The following is a 24,806-nucleotide window of genomic DNA, read 5'->3' as shown; positions in this document are numbered from 1 at the left end:
TAGTTATTGATTTAAAGGATTGTTCCTTCATTATACCTTTACAAGAAAAAGATAGAGAAAAGTTTGCCTTCACAGTGCCTACTTATAATAACTCTCAACCTACCAGGAGATACCAGTCGATCCTCCTCCCACAGGGCATGTTGAACTCTCCCACCCTGTGCCAATACTTTGTAAATCAACCATTGCAAATAATATGCAAGCAATTTCCAAAGTCTATAATTTATCATTACATGGATGACATTCTGTTATCTGATTCATATATGGATACCTTAGAAAGATTGTTTGAAGAAGTAAAAATCGCTTTACCTAAATGGGGATTGCAGATTGTTCAGATTACTCCTGAAAAAATTCAGAGAGGAGATTCGGTTGATTATCTAAGTTATAAAATAGGTTTGCAAAAAATTAAGACACAAAAGGCACAAATTAGGATAGATTGGCTACGGAATTTTAATGACTTTCAAAGGTTGTTAGGAGACATTTCCAGCCTCTGACCAGCTGTTGGGATAACACCTGATATGATAATTCATTTAAATAAAATCTTAGATGGTGAAAAAGACTTAAACAGTCCCAGAGAATTAACAGCTGCGGCAGAAAAAGAACTGACAATAGTTGAAGAAAAATTACAGGAGGCACATGTGGATAGGGGTGAATCCAGAACTCAGTTGTATTCTCGTCATATTGCCTTCCAAAATTTCTCCTACAGGAATTTTAATGCAAAGAGATGATATTATCTTAGAATGGATCTTTCTACCACATAAACCAAGTAAGAAAATGAAAACTTATGTGGAAAAAGTTTCTGAATTTATTATAAAAGGCAAATTGAGACTTCATCAACTAGCAGGTATGGACCTGGCAGAAATTATAGTGCCTTTCACTGCCAATGAGAAAAAAAAATATGGGAAGACAATGAACCATGGCAGAGATCTTGTACTAACTTTTTGGGAGAAATTAATAACAACTATCCAAAAAGCATGAGGCTTAACTTTATAAACAGAACTTCTTGGATTCTTCCTCGAATCATCCCTGATGCTCCAATAACTGGAGCCTGTACATTTTATACTGATGCTAAATCAGGGAAGGCAGGTTACAAATCAGAAGACTTGAGTAAGGTGGAACAAAGTCTTTATGATCTGTCCAGAAAGCAGAATTATATGCCATTCTTATGGTGCTAAGGGATTTTAAAGAACCTCTTAATATAGTTACTGACTCACAATATGCAGAAAGAGTTATCTTACATATTGAAACTGCTGAATTTATACCTGATGATACAGAACTAACCTCATTGTTTATCCAGGTACAAAACATGATCAGGAACAGGCTTTGCCCTATGTATATAACACACATCTGATCCCATACGGGTCTGCCAGATCTTTGATGGGGTTGAAGATTATATAATTGTAGCTATCCTTTACATTATTTAGACTCCTTGAAGTAGAATGCTTAGTAAAACTTTTGTTATATATTTTTTGTTTAATTTTGTTTGCTGTTTGTAATTTTATATTTATTATCTGTTCCCATTGTATATAGTTGTATTTGATTTTAAATCTTTCTTATTTAGACAAAAGGGGGAGATGGTGGGGGAGCTGACCAATCCCTTGTCTGAGGGGCATGACCCCTCCAGGTCTCCAAATACCTTTAAAAGATCTGTGTTTGTTTTTACTCCTTTTTTGTTTCCCTGTGCTCCTCACTGGAACCTTGGCTTTTGTAAGTTCCCTTTTCTTTCCTTTATTAAAGCTGACTATTGTATATCAAAGCTAGTCTGGTTAATCATAATTGCCAATCGACCAGGCCCCTACACCCAGGTGAGGGGTGAGGCTGGCTTTTCTGTACCCACACAATCAGGGCTACTCTTCCTCACCCATGTCACCAGGGCCAACTTTCTGACACTGACAAGATGAGGGGTAAGAATCAGCTTTCCCACACTAATGAGGCCATGCTCATCTACACCTTCGTTTAGGGCTACCTCTTCCTAGCTGCTCAGGCAAGTTTCAGGGCTAGCTCACCCTAGTCCTGTGGCCAGTAATTCGTAGGTTTAGTTCGCCCATGAACACACCATCGGGGCTAGCTCTCCCACACTGGCCAGGCAAGGAACAGGACCATATTTTCTGCACTTTTTCTCACTGCCAGTGCTACTGTGTTGTGGCTGGTGAGGGGCTGGATCAGCTCAGCACCATACTCAGACAACATCATGGCCTCAAATGGGAGCCAAGACCAAGGAGGTCCACATTGCATGGACGTTGTCACAGATTCGTGCTACAGAAAAGCCATGAACTCAGCCATGGTCCTCTGCAGCAGCAGTGGTCCAGAAAATACCATGGCCTCAGGTAGCAGTACAGGCCTCTCACATTAGACTGTTACTTGCTGTCTTCACGTCTACAGTCCCACCTCTCCTCACAGAGAACAAACTGCTCTCACTTCCCTTTCTGTCTTACTGCTCCACCACATATTTGCTCATCATAACGCTGCATGCCCTGAATAATGCCAAGGCATCTCCTTAGTCTTTAAATTTTCATTTTTGTTTGTTTTTGTTTGATAAAGAAGAGGGTTTATTTCATCTCATAGCTTTCTGTCCATTGCTGAGGAAATGTAGGCCAGGGGTTCAAGGCAGGACTCAGTAGGCAGGACTGAAGAAGATACCATAGTGGAAATATGCTTACTAGGTTGTTCCTTATCATTTGCTCAGCTTTTTTTCATTATATCTTTTATTTGTGAGATTGTAATATAATTGCATTATTTCTTCCTTCCCCTCTAATGAAGATATTCCTTGATAGAGTAATCAGTGAATGATCAAAAGGCCGTTCATAAACTAGAATGATGCTGAAATGTAGTTCATGTGCTGTCTCTACTCACTCTTCATTTTCCTTCCCGTCGTTACAAACTTTCGATAAATGAATAAGAAGGATTTTATGGAAAGGAAAGCTATGGCTGCCACACAGGCCAGGAGGAATCCAATCACATCCAGAGAGTGGTACTGGTACCAGGTGAGGTTGTGTGCAAGTGGCCTCAAGTGCTTGGCCCCCTTGTGGCGCATGACAAATTCAATCCAGAAGATGACTCTGTCCAGGGGTTTCATGGGCTGGTCATGATGAATGGTCGACAACCACATAGCATTCTTTTTATAGCTGAAAGAAGGAGAACAGACATTGACTTACATAAGAAATGAAAAATGCACATGTGTAAACTTTTGTATAAACATTAAAGTTAATCACACCATATAGAAGGAAAATATATTTTGTTTCACGTTCAGAGGCATGTCTGAGTTCCTTGAGCATGCAATATTAAGCATTTAAAAAGAAAAATAATAAAGATCAAATATTCCTAAAGCAGAGTTTAGGGACAGCTAAGTCTTAAATACAAAATAAATCAAATTTATATATTATTTTAGTATATAAAACTTCAGTTATCCATAAGCAATTATTAGTAATTTTGTGTGCAAAATGTGTACTAGTTTCAAGATGTTTAAGTAGAAGACAAATCACTCAAGTCCTCATGGTGGTGCATATCTGGGTAAAGTTGATAAAGACTGAAATGAGATTTTGATGGTACATCTACCAATGATTAGTTGTTTTAATTACAAATGTGTCCTGGTTCTTATAAATTAGCTCTGATAGCTGCTTTTTATTGCTTTTACATTTTTCTAATTAAGGTCTTCAAATATTTGAAAGACCTATTTAAAAATTAATATTTTTAATATTAAAATTAATAATTTTAATATTAATATTTAAAATTAATATTTGAAAAATTAATAGGAAGAATAATTTTCTACTCTGTCACTGTATTGAATTTTTAATTACTTTTATGATTCTCATTGTAGAGTATAATCACAATAAATTTTTGCTATTACTTTTAAATATGTGTGTGACAATATGTGTTTAAAGTGTGTAAACTGTGTGTATTTGTTGTGTGTATGTCTCTCTGTGTGTGTGTGTTATGAGATCTGCTGGAGTTAGAGTTACAGATGTTTACAACCAACTGATGTGAGTGTTGTGAACAGAACTCTGGTCCACTGCTGCGGTAGACCTTCCCTTATCCATAGAGCCATTTTTCAACCCTAAGTTTTAGTCTTATTGTTGATATTCATTTTCTGTTATCATTGTATGTTTAGACATATGAGTTGTAAAAGTTTCACATTGAAGATTAAGTACAAGGTGTACTTGATTCTAATGATGAAATAATTATTGATGAGCATATAAAGGAGAAGGGTTATAAAGACAAGTCATCAACTCTGATGTCAGTTCATTGCAGCAAAAGTAGCAATTGTAATAATGGTAACTTACTTTCTTTTTATTTACAAAGCAAAATGAGAGAATTATGAATTTATTCTTATTAAATAATCATAATTTCTTAGTATACAAGTTACATTTGTTTAAAATTTAATTTGTAACTAATCTAATTAGGAAATGACAAGTGGGGAAACTCCTTAGGGAAGGGTGAGGAAGGTTAATACAAAAGAAAGGCAGACAGTAATAAAGTACCAATAAAGATATCAGAAAAAGGCATGAAAAATTTTACTATTAATAATTTATTTACTTCTCCCACAACACACACAATTTTATGTATAAATATACATATATAATTTTAATGAGCTTTTCCTCTTCTTGACTTATGGTCAATCAAAGAGTCAAAAAGCACCTTACATAAACCTCAATACCAAATATGAGAAAGCTTCCTTTTAAGATATTGGCCAAGTCTGTCAAAGAAACTCCCTAAATATAGAGCCTATTGGTAGTGCTTATTCTTCAGTGGTGGAAGGTAAGTTTCTATTGCTGAATGAGCATTCAGTTCAGAAGCAGAGTCCAGAGACCTCTCAGCTGGAATTGACTTGACATCACCCTACATGAAAACTAGCTTTTGTGGTATAAAAAAGTAGAGAGGATTGAAAGATTTTAAAAGCCAGATGGAACTGCTGTGAAGTTGTTTCTTTGATAAACTACACTCATGAAGTCTCAACAACATGAGTACCTAAACAAGATCTGTATAATGATGACACCTATAGTATTTTTAACAACATAGGTCCCTAACAAAATCAGAATAAGTATAAAACCTATACTCATCCTCAAAAACATAGGTTCCTAACAAAATCTGAATAAGTAGAACATTTATAGTCTTTCTCAACAATATAGGTTCCCTAACAAAATCTGAATAAGTATTACATCTATACTCATTCTCAAAAACATAGGACCCTAACAAAATCTGAATAAGTAGGATATCTATAGTTGTTCTCAACCAAATAAGTCCCTAAACAAGTACTTGATGTTGATCTCTTTGTATAAACATTAAAAATAATCACATAGTATTATCACAGTATTCTGTGAATAAGATTGGTTAATAAATAAGTGACTTGGGCCCAAGACAAGGCTGAACAGAGCTAGGCAGGTAAAACTAAGCTGAATTCTGGGAGAAAGAAGGAAGAACCAGAGAGAAGTCAAGAAGCACCTGGAGGAAATAAAGAGCAGGCCACATGGTGATACACAGATTAATAGAAATGGGTTAATTTAAGATATAAGAGCTAGCAAAAATGTGCATAAGCTAATAGGGATAGCAGTATTGTAATTAATATAGATTCTGATTGGTTATTTTGAGTCTGAGTGACTGGGAACAAACAAGCAGCTTCTTCCAAAAGATCTGAATAAGGATGACACCAGTCACCATGCTAACATGAAAAGAAGTAGATTTAACTCTGGTCCTAACTCCTCATGAAATTTTTAAAGGCACTGAAGTAATGCTGAAAGTCAGAAAGAAATATTCTTTTTCTAAAAAAGCCCTTTTTGGAAAGAGTTTCCAAATGGATTTTTTAATAAAAGAAAAATAATGTCAACATGTTAATTTGTTTTATAGTAATATGTTTTCATTATTTAAATTTATCCTAAGACAGGTTGCATATTTAAATATCTAACAATACACTAACTTTAATGTTAATATTTATGCTATTTTAATGCATTAAAACTTTCATAAAAGTTACCTATCTCTTTTATAACATTTAATTTCTCTGTTGTAATATTTTCCTATGGCTTCTAGGTGTACAATATCTGGTATCACCTCTAACATTTCAGTGTTGCAAGGAGGGCTGCTTGTTGATACCTGGTCACCCAGCTAGCTTAGACCTGAAATAATCACACAGAAACTGCATTAATTAAATCACTACTTGTCCCATTAGCTCTAGCTTCTTATTGGATAACTCTTACATATTAATTTAACATATTTCTATTAATCTTTATATCACAATGTGGCCATGGCTTACCAGCAATGTTCTAGCATGTCTATATCCGGAAAAAGGGAAATGGTGTGGGAGTTCCTTCTGTCCATGCGTTGCTTTTATTGGTTAATGTATAAACCTTTTGGGCCTATGGCAGGGAAAAATAATTAGGCAGGGAAAGCTGGCTGTATAATGGGAGAAGGAAGGTGGACTCAGAGAGCTGCCATGAAGCCACTGGAAATAGATGTGATGAAACTTTGTTGGTAGGCCATGACCTCGTGGTAAGATATAGGTCAAGAGAAATGGGTTAAATTAATAAGAGTTAGCCAATAAGGAGCTAGAGTTAATGGGCCAAGAGGTGATTTAATTAATACATATTCTGTGTGGTTATTTTGGGTCTAGATGGCTGGGACCCAACAAGTGGCTCTCCTGTCCAACAAATTGGTGTCAATGGGGTGGACTAAAATCCATGTAAAATGTGAGAAACGTAGAAAAGGAATTCTATACACAAAAATACAGAGTTTAACACAGCTTCTTGCTGTTTGCTGGCAGTGTGTTGCAGCTCCCTTATGAGAGTATTTTCTGATTCAGATATGATCATTTTTGAAATGCCTGCTTCCTGGCCTTGCTGCCAGGGTGACCCATAGCTTTTTTAGGAAGACTTATCTTTGGATATGGTTTGTGATCATACTGCTGCAACTTGCTTAATGGCGGCATGGACTGGCAGTTTGCCTGAGAATCGGGCTGTGGGCATGGCTCTCAGAGGCAGCAAACAGCTCTGCCATTCTGGACTCTGCCAAGCAAGAAGGAAGCTCTATATATATATCAGAGTAATTGTGCAGCTTGAGTTTTAGACTGGATAGGAAAGCGGGTAGTACCATATATAACATAGTAATGGCACAGATAAGGTTTTAAGAAGCACTGAGCAATTTAAGTAGCACTCCTGGACAGTAAAGAATTATAGATACAAAATAGGACAGATTCAGAATTAAAAGACGTCTAAATGGATCACAGTGTTGGATAAATGTACGTAGCCTTAGGAGAGAGAAAGAAAAGTGTATAGAGAGCTGTAAAAAAGAAAATCATATAAAAACCAAAAATTACTTTGTCCAATAAACAGCAGTTTGGAGAAAAACTACACTCAAATTCCTAAATAGTATTTATAAATTTGTCTTTATATTTAAAGGGGGATATGCTATAGAGATTTGCATTTATATGGATCTTGGTTTATTAATGCAAATCTAAGGTCAATCTTATTATATGTATATTTCTGCTCTTGATAAAGGTATTGTGATTGTGTTGTTCATTTTATAATGTAATGTATAAGTAAGAAATATCGGTTAATAGTCAACTGTAATAGGCTTTTATTCCTGTTAGGTTTTCTAGATATATAGAGATATTTCATTTAGGTATTCTTAAAATCTTTCAGAGATCTTTAGAATATGACATATAAATGTTTTAAGAAATTAGGACTTTTCATGACAATGAGACACATCTGCACCTGGCAGCACAAGCTACTTCAAGAAGAAGATGGGCATCAAAGAGGCTCCTTATGAAGTTTGTTAGTCAATTGGGCAAGAAACTGCTCTTGTGTGGCCGCATAAACAGACATGCAGAACCTGCAGAGAAAAGACTGTTGAACTTGCCTAAAGGTGAGATGATTTTTTGGGGTTGCTGCTACATTAAAGAGTCAACCAGACATTCTGCAGGACACAGAAGAATGTTACTAGCAAGCTGACAATATAGGCAGAAGTATCTTTAACTTTTCCTGCTTCATGAAAAAGTGTGCTGGGTACTATGGGCCTGTAAGCCAAAGATGCCCCAACAATACAGAAAAACCTTAGGGGACTATCCAAGCAGTGAGATGTCCTTTCAATTCTATAGTTTTATAAGTTACTTACTTTGCACCTCCTGTTTACTTAGAAAATTTCATATCCTTCTGGAGTCTTTGATGGAGTTGAAGAATTTATACTTACTGTTTCCATAATTATAACAAAGATAAAGTAGATATAAAATTGTAACTATAATTCTTGCTTGAGAACTGTTTTATTGAATGTAATTTTATTATGTTAAAGCCTTTCTTTTTCTTTAAACAGAAAAGAGGGAATGGTGGGAGACCAGATCACTTTGTTTTGTCTCAGCTGCCCAGCTTGCTTACACTTGAAATAATCACATGGACAAAATTCATCAAATTACTGCTAGGCCCAGTAGCTCTAATTTCTCATTGGCTAATTCTTACATCTTAATTTAACCCATTTCTATTAATCAGTGTGTTTCCACGACTGTGACTTACTGGGAAGATTCTAACCAGCATCCATCTCAGGCAGGAGATCCAAGATATCTGCCACTTTGCCCTTCTTCCCAACATTCAGTTCTGTCTTCTCTGCCTACCTAAGATCTGCCCTATTAGGACAAGTAGTTTCTTTATTGGTTAACCAATGAAAGCAACATATAAACAGAAGAACCTCCTACATCACTATAATTCTTGCTTAATAACTGTTTTATTAAATGTAATTTTATTATGTTAAAGCATACTTTTTTATTTAAACAGAAAAGGGAAAATGTTGTTGGAGGTCCTTCTGTCTATGTGTTGCTTTTACTGATTAATGAATAAAGAACTGGCTTGGCCTACAGCATGGGAAGAAGAAGGTGGAGTCAGAGAAATGCCATGAAGCTGACTCTGGAGACACATGTGCTGAAACTTTGCCTATAAACCACTGCCATGTTGTGATATTCAGATTAACATAAATGGATTAAATTAAGATGTAGAGTTAGCCAATAAAAAGCTAGAGATAATGTGCCAAGCAATGTTTAATTAATATAGTTTCTATTTGATTATTTCGGGTCTGGGTGGCAAGGAACAAATAAATGGCTCTCCCGTCCAATATTTTATTTCACTTAATATATTGGCTATTTAAGTTTAATACTAGCCTTTAAACTCTGACCAATTACTTTACAAAAAGAATTGAAAATAAAAATTGTCCAGAGCTGGTGGCATATGCCTGCTGGACAAGCTGTTTGGATGATTACGTGGAAGGATTACACATTGAGGACAAGTATGATTTACATAGAAAAGAAATATAAAGCACAACATGGAAATAAAAAGTAATAACAAAAAGAGGGAAAAAAACCTATGACACTGAATCATACCCTAATTTGTCTCTGTACCTTCCATTATTTTTGCCTTCAGGATAATTCTTGCTCCTTTGGCCATCAGTGAGAATCATAATTAATGATAAACAAATACCAACATATATACATTTCAAAAGGTATACTCACAAAGGATTATCTATGACGGCCTCCAGTGCATTGAGCAAATCTGCCCTTTTCATTGTTCTGAAATCTAATGAAACAGCTGCTCCTTTGGCTACTATGTAGGCAATGTTATCATGTTGCTCTCCAAACAAAGGAATGCCAATCATAGGGATTCCAAAATGGATCGCCTCATAGATTCCATTGGCTCCACCATGAGTTACAAAGGCTTTGGTTTTTGGATGGCCTAGAATAAGATGAATTCAGGTTGATATTAATTAGCAATCTTAGATGTGAAATGAGGAATGTGCACTATCAGGAACTGAAAGATTTTCTACATGAAGATTAATTTTACTTAATTCGATTTATTAATTTAGTTTATCACACAACTTCCGTCTCCCCTCACGTTTCATCCCAAGTAACCCTATGTGAAGATTCTAATACTCATAAACTTGGTGAAATATTTTCTTCTCTCAGGGTGAGAAGAAACTAAATTTCTAGAGAGAAATTTTGCAGAATTGCTTTGGACTTGAGAGTTGAACTATGAAATTCTAATTTCCAGTTGAACACATGGGATACATGGTAGCTAAGAGAAAATGAATATTAAAAGTGACCAACTGCATACCAGAAGTTGTTTCCTAAAATAAATAATACATTCACTAAGTGCAATATAAAGGATTTTGAGGTCAACTTTGATAGGTTTGTTCTGAGAGTCTTACCTAGAAGGTCATTCTGGGGAAGCCATTTGTAAACTCTGGTATTGGATCCTAAGGTATCTGGTGTTTTGCCGTCAAATCTCCAAAGAACCTGTTAAAGATTAGATCATCTTTATTGCTGGAGACAAATTTAGCATTATACAGACTAAATAAATTATATTTAGGAATGTAAATATATATAATCTGCATATATGTATGTAACAGCATTCATAAAAATGATGCTATGAATTTGAAAGAGAGCAAGAAGAATGGATATGAGAGGGTTTGGAGGAATAACAAAAAGAGAGAAATGATGCATAAACAGAAATTGTAAAAGTAGATCTTTTATGTTTAAATATAACATATATAAATAACTCCCATAAAAATGGATGAAGGCATCAGAAAGGGTAAATATTGAGAACTCTAGAGAGACCGAGAAGATTGTGCCAGCAGAATCTGTGTTCATTTTTACATTCAGGCAGGTTGAACATGATCATCATTTTTCTTTTTTCTTTTTTCTTTTTTTTCTTTTCAAGACAGGGTTTCTCTGCAGCTTTTTTAGAGCCTGTCCTGGAACTAGCTCTTGTAGACCAGGCTGGCCTCGAACTCACAGAGATCCGCCTGCCTCTGCCTCCCGAGTGCTGGGATTAAAGGCGTGCGCCACCACCGCCCGGCTAATCATCATTTTTCTAAGCAGAGATGTTCATACAACTGAAATAGGTAATGATGCATGAAAATATTTAATACACTCCCATGGAGATATAATTCAATCACAGAGAAGAGTGGCACATTATTAATAACTCATATTTTATATGAACATATTTTGACAGTTCTAATAGTCTACTTTTAACACGGTCATATTTTAAATGCTTTGGAGGGTTACTTTTATTTAATTGTTCTATGTTATTTTCATTGAATTTCAAGTTTTTAAGCTTTGATTACTTATTCATAATAAATATTCCTGATCCTCAATTCTCTCTCGTTTGAAGTTCTTTGAAACAGTGCCATTGTGCTAACCAATTGGAATATGGAATCATCTGGCCTGTCCAGGGAGTAATTTTGCATAGTGTAGTTTTGGAACATGATCCCGGAATGGAGTCACATGAGCAGAATTCTAAGTGCTTGAGAGAGCACTCTAAGAAAACAAGACAAGTGTCTTGTGACCTCAATTTCTTCAAAATGCTTGATTTTTTTGGTAAGTGTGTTTTACCCTCCTTCCAGGTAAAACAGATAGAGTGGATCTATTTCAGGTTAACCACTATTGCTTGCTAATGTCATCCGGATAATGTTTAAACTTCCCTTTGTGCATTTCTGTTGTGCTTTGATAGAAAATGTCCCCCTAAGGGAGTGGCAATATCAGGAGGTGTGGCCTTGCTGGAGGAAGTATGTCACTGTGGGGTAAGCTTTGAGGTCTTCTTGCCTCAAGCTTATATCAGTGTGAATTTCAGTCAACTTCACAATCAGAATTGCTTATGAAAATACTAAGTTATTGAAAATGAAAGGACTAAGAAGAGTTACAAAGGATTATGAAACCTATATTCCCATGTGGATAAGAATATAAACATGACTTGGTTTTTTCATAAGAATCAAAATTATACAAAATCTTGTGACCCTGTCTGGTCTGTTTCTAAAGAAAAGTTATGGCCTCTTTACAAGGTCGACAGAGAACAGTGGAGAATAGGCACATAGAGACCTTTTTTCTCCCTGAAATTCTCCTGGTATTATAATTAAAAAATAATCAGGCAAATAGACATGACTGAATGACTCATGAAATGTTATTGCCACCATGTGGCCAATGGGAGCTTTACAGTCTGGTTTATCTAGAGAAAGTTATTTTTAAAGATTGGCCTTTAATAGTTTTGCATTTAAAAGCTTGCTTTTATACTATACATATTCATTCTGATAATAAGACACATTTTGGTTTTTCTCTGCCTTCATCCAATCATAAGAAGCTTAACTCTGGCTCTTCCTGTCCCTTCCCAGCTTGCACCCAGAACCCCCTACCCCGCCTTATTCTCCAGTCTGTGGGGCCACAAAATCCCACAGCTCAGCCTGTTTGGGCGCCGGGGTCCTGGAATTGAGTGCACTCAGGCCGGTGGGAGGTCCCCTCCTTCATTAGCCTGCCTGCGGGAAGGTAGGCCCTTTGTCAGAGAGCTGCTTAGCCTGCAAGGAGACCTGACAGTCTGCCAGAGGATCCATCATTCATTGGGGTGAGTGAGGAGTGAGTGCCTGAACCGGGCAGCTGCCTGGAGAGGGACCACCGACATTCCCCAACTCTCCCCCCCACCCGCACACTTCCTGCTCTTCCTGCAGGGGTTATTCTCCCTGGATACTGCCTCTCTCTTCCTGTCCCTTCCCAGCTTGCACCCAGAACCCCCTACCCCGCCTCATCCTCCAGTCTTTGGGGCCACAAAATCCCACAGCTCAGCCTGTTTGGGCCCCGGGGTCCTGGAATTGAGTGCACCCAGGCCAGTGGGAGGTCCCCTCCTTCATTAGTCTGCTTGTAGCAAGGTAGGCCCTTTGTCAGAGAGCTGCTTGGCCTGCAAGGAGACCTGACAGTCTGCCACAGGATCCATTATTCATTGGGGTGAGTGAATTGAATTCATAGGGGGGAATTGAACTTCTAAAAGAAGACCCAAAGGAGATTATTCAGAGGAAGAAATGGGCAGGCGCCAATGCAAGAATTCCTCCATCAATTTGAAAAACAACATGAAAGCACCAGAACCCAACGAAGTTATAACAGGAGGACTTGAACACACTAATCAAGAAGAAGTAGAAAAAATTGACTTTATGAAAGTAATAGAGTCCCTTAAACAGGAGGTGAAAAACTCCCTTAAGGAAATGGACGAGAAGAATAACAAAAAGTTTGAAGAATTGAGTAAATCTATAAATGATATCCTAGGAAACCAAGAAAAAACAATCAAACAGATAATGGAAACAGTGCAAGACTTGAAAACTGAAATGGAGGCAAGGAAGAAAACACAACCCGAGGGCCAGCCGGATATGGAAAATCTATGTAAACGAACAGAGACTACAGAAACAAGCATAACCAACAGAATACAAGAGATAGAAGAAAGAATCTCAGATTCTGAAGATACCATAGAGAAAATAAACGCACTGATCAAAGAAAACAGCAAATCCAACAAATTCTCATCACAAAACATTCAGGAAATCTGGGACACAATAAAAAGACCAAACCTAAGAATAATAGGCATAGAAGAAGGAGAAGAATTACAGCTCAATGGCCCAGAAAATATATTTAATAAAATTATAGAAGAAAACTTCCCAAACCTAAAGAAAGATATTCCTATTAAGGTTCAAGAAGCTTACAGAACTCCAAATAGACTGGATCAAAAAAAAAAAAACATCCCCCCGCCATATTATAATCAAAACACAAAACATACAGAATAAAGAAAGAATATTAAGAGCTGCAAAGGAAAAAGGTCAAGTAACATATAAAGGTAAACCTATCAGACTAACACCTGACTTCTCTATGGAAACCATGAAAGCCAGAAGGTCCTGGATAGATGTTTTGCAGAAACTAAGAGACCATGGATGCAAGCCCAGATTACTATACCCAGCCAAGCTTTCATTCACTATAAATGGAGAAAACAAAATATTCCAGGATAAAAACAAATTTAAACAATACATAGCCACAAATCCAGCCTTACAGAAAGTAATAGAAGGAAATTCACAAACAAAGGAGTCCAGCATTGCCCAAAATAACTCAGACATCTAGTGACCCTTCACCAGCACATCTCAAAGAAAGGAAACACACAATCTCTACTACCAAATAAAAAATGACAACCGGAGTTAACATCCACTGGTCATTAATATCACTTAATATCAATGGACTCAATTCACCTATAAAAAGGCACAGGCTAAGAGATTGGATACAAAAACAGGATCCAACATTCTGTTGTTTACAAGAAACACACCTCAACCACAAAGACAGACATCTACTCAGAGTAAAGGGTTGGGAAAAGGTTTATCAAGCAAATGGACCTAAGAAACAAGCGGGTGTGGCCATACTAATTTCTAACAAAGTTGACTTCAAACTAAAATCAATCAGAAGAGATGGAAAGGGACACTTTATACTCATTACAGGAAAAATCTATCAGAATGAAGTCTCAATCCTGAATATCTATGCCCCTAATACAAAAGCACCCACTTATATAAAAGAAACATTACTAGAACTCAAGGCAGCCATCAAACCAAACACACTGATAGTGGGAGACTTCAACACTCCTCTTTCACCAATGAACAGGTCAATTCAACAGAAACCTAACAGAGAATTAAGAGACTTAATAGAGGTAATGAACCAAATGGACTTAACAGACATCTATAGAACATTCCACCCAAACAGGAAAGAATATACCTTCTTCTCTGCGGCTCATGGAACCTTTTCGAAAATTGATCACATACTCGGTAACAAAGCAAACTTCCACAGTTACAAAAACATATTAGTAACCACCTGCATCTTATTGGATCACCATGGATTAAAATTAGAATTCAACAACAATGCTACCCCCAGAAAGCCTACAAACTCATGGAAACTGAACAGTCAACTACTGAACCACAGCTGGGTCAAGGAAGAAATAAAGAAAGAAATTAAAGTCTTTCTTGAATTTAATGAAAATAAAGACACAACATACTCAAACTTATGGGACACTATGAAAGCAGTGCTAAGAGGAAATTCATAGCACTAAGTGCCCACTTAAAAAAAACAGAGAAAGCACACATTGGAGACTTAACAGCACACCTGAAAGCTTTAGAAAAGAAAGAAGCAGACTCACCTAGGAGGAGTAGAAGACTGGAAATTATCAAACTGAGGGCAGAAATCAACAAAATAAAAACACAGAAAACAATCCAAAAAAATCAATGAAACAAAAAGCTGGTTCTTGGAGAAAATCAACAAGATTGACAAACCCCTAGCCAAACTAATCAAACGGCAGAGAGAGAACACACAAATTAATAAGATCAGAAATGAAAAAGGGGACATAACCACAGACACAGAGGAAATTCAGAGAATCATTAGATCTTACTACAAAAGCCTGTATGCCACAAAATTGGAAAATGTAAAAGAAATGGACACTTTTTTAGATAAGTACCATATACCAAAGTTAAATCAGGACCAGGTAAATGCTCTAAATAGTCCTGTTAGTCACGAAGAATTAGAAACTGTTATCAGAAACCTCCCTACCAAAAAGAGCCCAGGACCTGATGGGTTCAATGCAGAATTCTACCAGAACTTCCAAGAAGACCTAGTACCTATACTCCTTAAGGTATTTCATAATATAGAAACAGAACAGTCATTGCCAAATTCCTTCTATGAAGCTACAATTACCCTGATACCTAAACCACACAAAGACTCAACCAAGAAAGAGAATTACAGGCCAATCTCACTTATGAACATCGATGCAAAAATTCTCAATAAAATACTGGCAAACCGAATCCAAGAACACATTAGAAAAATTATCCACTATGATCAAGTAGGCTTCATCCCAGAGATACAGGGCTGGTTCAACATACGAAAATCTATCAATGTAATCCATCATATAAATAAACTGAAGGATAAAAACCATATGATCATCTCATTAGATGCAGAAAAAGCATTTGACAAAATTCAGCACCCCTTTATGATAAAGGTCTTGGAGAGATTAGAGATACAGGGGTCATTCCTAAATATAATAAAGGCTATTTACAGCAAGCCGACAGCTAACATCAAATTAAATGGAGAGAAACTCAAGGCCATCCCACTCAATTCAGGAATGCGACAAGGCTGTCCACTCTCTCCTTATCTCTTCAATATAGTACTTGAAGTTCTAGCAATAGCAATAAGACAAAACAAGGGGATCAAGGGGATTCGAATTGGAAAGGAAGAAGTTAAACTTTCACTATTTGCTGATGATATGATAGTGTACATAAGCGACCCAAAAAAACTCCACCAAAGAACTCCTACAGCTGATAAACTCCTTTAGTAGTGTGGCAGGATACAAGATCAACTCCAAAAAATCAGTCGCCCTCCTATATACAAAGGATATGGAAGCAGAGAAAGAAATTAGAGAAGCGTCACCATTCATGATAGCCACAAATAGCATAAAATATCTTGGGGTAACTCTAACCAAGGAAGTGAAAGACCTATTTGACAAGAACTTTAAGTCTCTGAAGAAAGAAATTGAAGAGGACACCAGAAAATGGAAGGATCTCCCTTGCTCTTGGATTGGGAGGATCAACATAGTAAAAATGGCAATACTACCAAAGGCAATCTATAGATTTAATGCAATCCCCTTAAAGATCCCATCAAAATTCCTCACAGATCTTGAGAGGACAATAATCAACTTTATATGGAAGAACAAGAAACCCAGGATAGCCAAAACAATCTTATACAATAAAGGAACTTCTGGAGACATTACCATCCCTGACATCAAACTCTATTACAGAGCTACAGTTTTGAAAACAGCTTGGTATTGGCATAAAAATAGAGAAGTCAACCAATGGAATCGAATAGAAGACCCAGATCTTAACCCACAAATCTATGAACACCTGATTTTTGATAAAGGAGCTAAAAGCACACAATGGAAGAAAGAAAGCATCTTCAACAAATGGTGCTGGCATAACTGGATGTCAACCTGTAGAAGAATGAAAGTAGATCCGTGTCTATCACCATGCACAAAACTCAAGTCCAAATGGATTAAAGACCTCAATATCAATCTGAACACACTGAACCTGTTAGAGGAGAAAGTGGGAAGTACTCTACAACTTTTGGGCACAGGAGACCGCTTCCTACATATAGCCCCAGCAGCACAGACCGTTTCCTATGCGTAACCCCAGCTGCACAGACATTAAAGGCAACATTGAATAAATGGGACCTCCTGAAGCTGAGCAGCTTCTGTAAAGCAAAGGATACTGTCACTAAGACAAAAGGGCAGCCTACTGACTGGGAAAAGATCTTCACCAACCCCACAACAGACAAAGGCCTGATCTCCAAAATATATAAGGAACTCAAGAGACTAAACTTTAAAATGCTAATTAACCCAATTAAAAAATGGGGCACTGAACTGAACAGAGAATTCTCAACAGAAGAAGTTCGAATGGCCAAAAGACACTTAAGGGCATGCTCAACCTCCTTAGCAATCAGGGAAATGCAAATCAAAACAATGCTGAGATACCATCTTACACCTGTCAGAATGGCTAAAATCAAAAACACCAATGATAGCCTTTGCTGGAGAGGATGTGGAGTAAGGGGTACACTCATCCATTGCTGGTGGTAATGCAAACTTGTGCAACCGCTTTGGAAAGCAGTGTGGAGGTTTCTCAGGAAATTTGGGATCAACCTACCCCAGGACCCAGCAATCCCACTATTGGGAATTTACCCAAGAGATGCCCAATCATATTACAAAAGCATTTGTTCAACTATGTTTATAGCAGCATTATTTGTAATAGCCAGAACCTGGAAACAACCTAGATGCCCTTCAGTGGAAGAATGGATGAAGAAAGTGTGGAATATATACATATTAGAGTACTACTCGGCGGTAAAAAACAATGACATCTAGAATTTTGCATGCAAATGGATGGAAATAGAAAACACCATCCTGAGTGAGGTAACCCAGGCCCAAAAAGAGGAACATGGGATGTACTCACTCATATTTGGTTTCTAGCCATAAATAAAGGACATCGAGCCTATAATTCGTAAAAAATCCTAGAGAAGTTATATAAGAAGGTGAACCCAAAGAAAAACATATAGTTATCCTCCTGGATATTGGAAGTAGACAAGATTGCCAGACAAAAAATGGGAACATGAGGGTGGGGTGGGATGGGGGGATGGGGGGATGGGGAGAGAAAAGTGTGAAGTGGAGGATGGGAAGAGCTTGGGGGAATAGGATGGTTGGGATATAGGAAGGGTGGATATGGGAACAAGGAATTATATATCTTAATTAAGGGAGCCATTCTAGGGTTGGCAGAAACTTGACTCTAGAGGGGTTCCCAGGTGTCCAGGAAGACGCCCCCAGCTAGTTCCTTGGGCAGCTGAGGAGAGGGTGCCAGAAATGTCCAGATCCTATTGTCATACTTATGAATATCTTGCATATCACCATAGAACCTTCACCTGGCATTGGATGGAGAAAATGACAGAGCCCCACATAGGAGCACTAGACTGAGCTCTCAAGGTCCTGATGAGGAGCAAAAGGAGGGAGATCATGAGCAAGGAAGCCAGGATCGCGAGGAGTGCTTTTACCCATTGAGATGGTGGGACAGATCGAACAGGAGACCACCAAGTCCAGTCGGAATGGGACTGATGGAACAGGGGACCAAACCGGACTCTCTGAATGTGGCTGACGGTGGAGGAGGACTGAGAAACCAAGGACAATGGCAATGAACATGAACTCTACAGCATGGACGGGCTCACTGTGAGCCTTGTCAGTTTGGTTGCTCACCTTCCTGGACTTAGGGGGAGCTGGGAGGACCTTGGACTTAACATAGTGAAGGGAACCCTGATGGCTCTTTGTCTTTGGAAAGGGGTGGAGTGGGGGTATGGGTGGAAGGGAGGGGAGGGAAGGGGGAGGAGGAGGGGAGGAGATGGAAATCTTGAATAAAAAAAAAGACAAAAAAACCAAAAAACAACAACAACAAAAAAAAGAAGCTTAACTCTGATATCTGTAATATATAACATTCAAGGCATGACATAATTCCCTATTATGTGTCAATACTATGCAGGAAAGGTTTTAGAGCCTTCAATGGAAGCGTTTCCTCGGACTTATCTTTGTTAAATTCAAACCTGAGACTTTTTTTTCCCTGCAAGATGTAACATGTTCAGGTCCAGCACCATGTTTTCCTGCATGGTACCATACTTCCCTTCATGATGATAATGGTTAAATGAGCTACAACATGTAAGTGTATTTTTTATTACAGATGCCATGATCATGATGTCTCTTCATAGCAATGAAAGCCTAAGTAAGTCTCTATGGAAAAACTTTTTTTTTTTTGTCACACATGGCTTGTCATACTGATCGTACTTCAAAATTAGAATCACAGTCATGCTGCATTTCAAACATTTTCAACACTTGCTTATTGTTATTCTGGTAGAAATACTAAATACAGAATAACTCACCCCTGAAAATCTAATGTATGCAGTGACTTTAATAATCAACTAATAGAACAAGTGACTCTGAAGAATTTGGCTATGTCTACGTACTCTTGGTAGCAATGTCATCATCATGCCAGCATTTCAGAATGTTCCCATAGTGATCACAGCATTTGTATCAAAGTCACTCTCAGTCAAGAACACCTTCTGCAGTATTGAAGCATCTGTTGTGAGTATCTGTTTCTAATATCTGTTTGGCTAAGGGAAATTAAAGCTTCCTTAAAACTTTACCTTTCACAGAATCATTTCTATAATCAGACCTTTGAAGGATGTTCACAGACTTAGTATATGGTCACCTTCCTTGGAATGCTTTCCCTCACCTTTTGTGGAATCTGGGCAAGGGCCCATGCGATTGCATTGGCTTTGTCTTCTGACATGTTGCTGACCATTGACCCCAGAGAAAACACCACGACACCATACTCTCCTGAGGTCTGGACAAAGTCTTCCATTTCCTATGACGAGAATTTGCTTAATGACAAAATACAGTTGTACAATAATCACTTAAGAAACATTTATGAAAGAAATAAGAGAATAAAAATTGAAGTGTTTATAAGAATATTTAGTATCGTGGTGTTAAAACATACAGAAGACCAACATGATAATTTCAAAGATTTTGAACTTCGCAGTCATCCATACAAACTATTCTCACGTATTGTCCAAGTGATATTCTAAATATTTTCCTCTGGCAAAAGTAAAACTCAGGAGTGTAAGCATATTCTATAAGCATTCAAAAATTGTCGCTTCATGTACAAAGTTTCTGCTTACACAAATGCTTGTTATTTTTTTGCTTGCTATTTTCGCTGATTTAAGATTATTAACTATTGCTTGATGAAATAATATTTATGTTATAATATGTACACTGTGGTAATTATCAAAAACTTCCTACTATGATTAATAAAATGTTTTGAATCTTTGTGAAACAATCATAACTGCATGGTAAAAATATAGTATATAATAATTATCTGAATTGTGTATGAATAGGCTATTTTCAAAGGTAATATCCAAAATTTACTGGTTGGAGGGAACTATGTCTATTTGGTTTGCTCACATATCAAACAATTCCTTAGGATATATATTAATCATAACTTTTGGTCATGAGCAGTTTTTGATTGATGAGTTTAACTGACTTAATTTCTCTGTTTTTGTCGTGTTTATATGTGTGTGCTTGTTTTCACATATGTGTTTGTGTATACATGTGTGTACATGTGTGCATGCTTGTGTGTGTGTTTGCACATATGTGTATGTGTGTTTATGTGTCTCTGCCCATGTGTGTGATTATATGTGTGGGTATGTATGTGTGTGTATCGGGGTTGCTCAAGAGATTTTTGGTTTTGTTTAGCACATAGATGCCAAAAGTTAATATCTGATATCTTCCTCTACTAATCTTCAACATAGGTTTTGAGACTGTCTCACATTGAATGCAAATCCTACTATTTTTTAACAGACTGCTGGCCAGCACGCTCCCAGTATCAACCTGTTTCTGCAGCCTCAGTGCTAATATTATTACACTGTGCTGGGACACCCAACTTTTTACCTGGGTGTTGTGATTCAAACATATATCCTCATATTGCTTGGTAAGGACTTTTCCCAATTGCTAACCACATAAGTACCCTAGCTGACCTAATTTAATTCACTGATAGGAATATTTCCTAGGTCTATCATATTCTTTCCTGAGTTTATTCACTTCCTGCTTAGTAGGATACTTAAGTCAACTTCCTATAAATCTCTATCCCTGGCAGAAAAATCTAATGAAAACTTTAGAATCATGTTCACCAGAAAGGAAATCAAATAAAAAAGATATCTAAAGAATGTATTTACTTTTGGCAAGGTTTTGGCAGGTTTGCAGTGGAGACCTCCAACATAGTCAACATTTGGTAAGGTTGGGCGAGGAAATTCCAAATCCCAGTAGGATCTAATGAGCCACATTTCTGCTTTGCCTATTGTCTCAGTTAAGGTAGTGGGCCTTCCTAGAAAAAGAAATGAGCAAGTGAGAAGGAGAAAAGTTGAATGATTGTCATTGAATATAAAATATATGTCCTTAAATGATGGAAGAATATACGTTTGATATGGAACATGTATATTTAAAAATCAGTGTTTATTGATATGCAACATAATTTTCAGTGTAATAATTTGTTGCTCACATAATATACATAAATGTCAGTTTGGGCATTTTTTAAAAGCAAATTGTAAAAATTAACTAATATTTCTACATTAGCGTGAAATAGTTATTGTAATATCCCTTAGCCACTATTTAAAGAGCACACATTTTACTCCTCTCTACATCTTTAAAAGGAACAGTGAGAATATAAACACACATTGCAGGACCAAAAGTCCATTGCTAGACTTCCCCAGGGTCATTGTAGTTTGTAGACATTCTTTCTTCCTTGTTTTGCTAAAGGAGCTGTAAAGTTTATGAATTGCTAAATTTCTTGGTTGGTGTTTATTCCTTTGTTTCATATTAAGAAATTTAATAGTGCTTATCTTACAAAAACAATCACAATATATTCAGAAATGATGAGAATAGAAATTTTCCCAGTCTTACCTATGAAATATTTTTTAAGAGAATAAAAAAACAGGACTTCAAAAAATACAGACCTTTTATGTGTGTATTCATGCTTCCATAGTGTTTAAACAATGGATGTTAGGAAAGTACACAATAAGAAAGTATGTTGTTGGTAGAAACCCCAGTTCCACTTTTAAGTCTGTGAACTAACATAGTATCTTTCAAGAGTAAAGGAATTCTTTAGGAAATACAGAGAAAATATTTTATAATTTATATTTTTTATTTATGTACATGTGTGTCTGCGTAAATATATACTAAGTTTATTCAGTAATCAGCAGACACCATAAAAGGGCAGCAGGACTTCTGAAGCAGAACTTACAGGCAATTTTGAGACACTGGACCTGGGTGCGGCTAGGAACAGAACTCAGGTACTCAAAATGAATAGAAAAATATCTCTTAACCTTTTGGTTATATTTTCAGACCACAGTTTAGTTTTAAATAAAGATAGTTGCCTATGCAAGAGAAAATAATTTCTTCAATGTTATATACATATTGAAAGTGCAAAATATTTCATTTTTAATATATATTAATTATGATTTGGTTAACTAGCTAGTGAATTATTAAAATACATTAAAAATTACAGCAAAATGAGTAAAGAAGCACTTAAGAAAAGTCTACTTGCTTCTCTTTGCATCTCTGTATCTCAGCAGAATGTCCTCTATCAGGTCTGGTATCTGCCTCTCTTTGATCAATAATATGAACCTTTACAGTGAGTTTGGTAGCTAACATCATATTACATTTGATCACCTATAAAAGGCAACTTCAGTTTGCACTTCATGGATATGAGTATAGATTTAAACAGTTGTGAAATTTAGGTCATCGAGCTACTGAGAAGAATCATAACTTACCCAATGTTTGACTGTAAAACTGACTCCATCTCTTCTCGTTAAATGTCTGCATCCAAAAATCAAAATAAAGCATACACATCATATTTTTTACCCTCTCCATGAAAGTCATTTGACCACCTAGTCCCGACAAAATTACAGGTACATAAGAGGGAGGGACTAGAAATCTTCCACTGTACTTTTCCATTGTGTAGCCAGGAGAGAAGCGAAGACTGTACAGAAAAGGGATCTGGAGAAGTTCAGCTATCAACTCCCCACAGGGAGCAATGGCATCTGATAAAAGGACATCAAACTTGGATCTCTGTAGTTTTGACATCAGTTGTTTGTTTGAAACTGTGTCTTTGCAAAGACTTAGATAGTTATTAGAATATTCTTCAAACATGCTTTGTAGCAAAGGAGAGAACGATAAACACAACTCTCTTGGTACCTCATTAGTCCATACATCCACAGCCTTTGTTAAAAACTTGTCCAGATCATCTTTACTGATAGACGTAGGAAAACTTTCAAATTTCAGATCAGGTGACTTTTGGGGATCAAGGAATATAGAAGCTGAAGGTCTCAGAACTGTCACTTCATGACCCCTCTGTACAAGTTCATCCAGTATTATCTTTAGATTCAGCCAATGACTGTATTCCATTGGCCATACTAATACCTTCCCACAGTTCCCAGATCTCAAGTAACAGCCAATTTGCAGGAGCAGCAGAACAGACATCCACTTCACAGTCATCCTGAGACATCAAAGTCTTCTGTTCACAGTGTGTCCCCTGTGTCATCGCCTATCCTTATACCTAAGAAGAAAATGCCTTGAGTTAAATTATAACTGGAGTTGATCAAGACAAATGCACTAAATGATCACATTGAACTTCTGATCTACTGGAGCTAGTCAAAGCAAATATTAAATATTCATATCGCATGTCAATGTTTAATGACAAATGTTTTGTAATGAAGCAAATTCAAGAGTCCATGACCTGTTTGCATAACTGTTCTGTTTCTACAGTATTTGAATAGTAGCAAGAACATTGGTTAGTTAGAGGTTAGTCAGAAATTTCTTCTCAACACAGACCCAAGATGCATTAATTGTACAGCTTATATGTATTTTATTGATATCATTTTAAAGAAATTTTCATAAAAATTTGGTGGACATATTCACATATGTCTAATTTCTTAAATAGCTTGGTAATGCACCTAACAAACTCTGTTGACCAAAGCCTTGGAAGAAGATAGACAAGAGCCTGCGCCTACACATGTCCCTAAGGGAAATAGAACACTAGCAATTGAGTTAAACTCAGAGTTGATAGGATAATCTGAGTGATATCTGATAAGCTGTCAGTTGGTTTATCTTACCTGTCCACTGGTCTTTCATAAACCCAAGAAGTAGTTGAATAACTTGTTATCAGAATCAAGTCCACAAAGGCTCTAAAAAGTAGATGAGTACATGTATCTACATTTCTTCCTCTCAAGGAAACACTGTGACCACCATTCCAGAGGTCATCAATTTCTGTAAGATTGAACATGCCGATTTTGAAAACTGACATGTGACTTTTGATTTTGGATGACCTAGAATCACAAGAACATCAGAAAATATACTAATTAGAGTTCTTATATATAAGTAAAAATCTGTAATTAAGTAATCAAAGGGTCAGAGTATTTTTAACATTGAAAATTATACTGAATTATTTAAATTGTTTTAAAGACTCACAGAAAGAATCATCCAAGTTTTAAGTAGTGTAACTGAGAGAGCTGTACCTTTTGTTTTCTTTTAAAGGTGATGCTAGTGTTTACAGGAGAATTAGTTGAGTGATGGATGAATGACAGATGTGGCCTGTGATGACGCTGGAACAATGAGAAGGGGTTTTCAATTGAACACAGAGTACATTGTGGATGGAAGAAATTGAATGTTTAAGACTATCATGTGTTTGTTTTAACTTATCAACTTAAAGAGTTCATATGTTAGTACCACCCATTGCTTTTTGCTTCTTTTTTTCCATTACCTCTTCTCCAGTTGTAGAAGGAAGCGACGGGGCTGTGTCCCGCCACCCGGCCGCTGGCTAGCTTTACACCCGAAATAATTACATGGAAACTGTATTCTTTTAAATACTGCCTGGCCCGTTAT

At 36.8% G+C, this 24,806-nt stretch overlaps 1 protein-coding gene across 1 annotated transcript; it reads right to left on the bottom strand.

The window, feature by feature from the left end:
• Positions 1–2,664: 2,664 nt before the first annotated feature.
• Positions 2,665–23,459, bottom strand: LOC119807687 (UDP-glucuronosyltransferase 2B17-like). The gene is made up of 6 exons (XM_038319784.2): positions 22,697–23,459; positions 21,104–21,252; positions 19,606–19,737; positions 10,168–10,255; positions 9,476–9,695; positions 2,665–3,122 (listed from the first exon to the last, which is right to left on the bottom strand). The coding sequence occupies exons 1-6, from the start codon at positions 23,418–23,420 to the stop codon at positions 2,843–2,845; spliced, it is 1,593 nt and encodes a 530-aa protein (XP_038175712.1). The 5' UTR covers positions 23,421–23,459; the 3' UTR covers positions 2,665–2,842.
• Between the last annotated feature and the right edge of the window lie 1,347 nt (positions 23,460–24,806).

Source organism: Arvicola amphibius, chromosome 1 (genome assembly GCF_903992535.2).
Source record: "Arvicola amphibius chromosome 1, mArvAmp1.2, whole genome shotgun sequence".
Lineage (NCBI taxonomy): Eukaryota > Metazoa > Chordata > Mammalia > Rodentia > Cricetidae > Arvicola > Arvicola amphibius.
The sequence above is the reverse complement of the archived record's forward strand: the minus strand, read 5'-3'. Positions and strand labels throughout refer to the sequence as shown.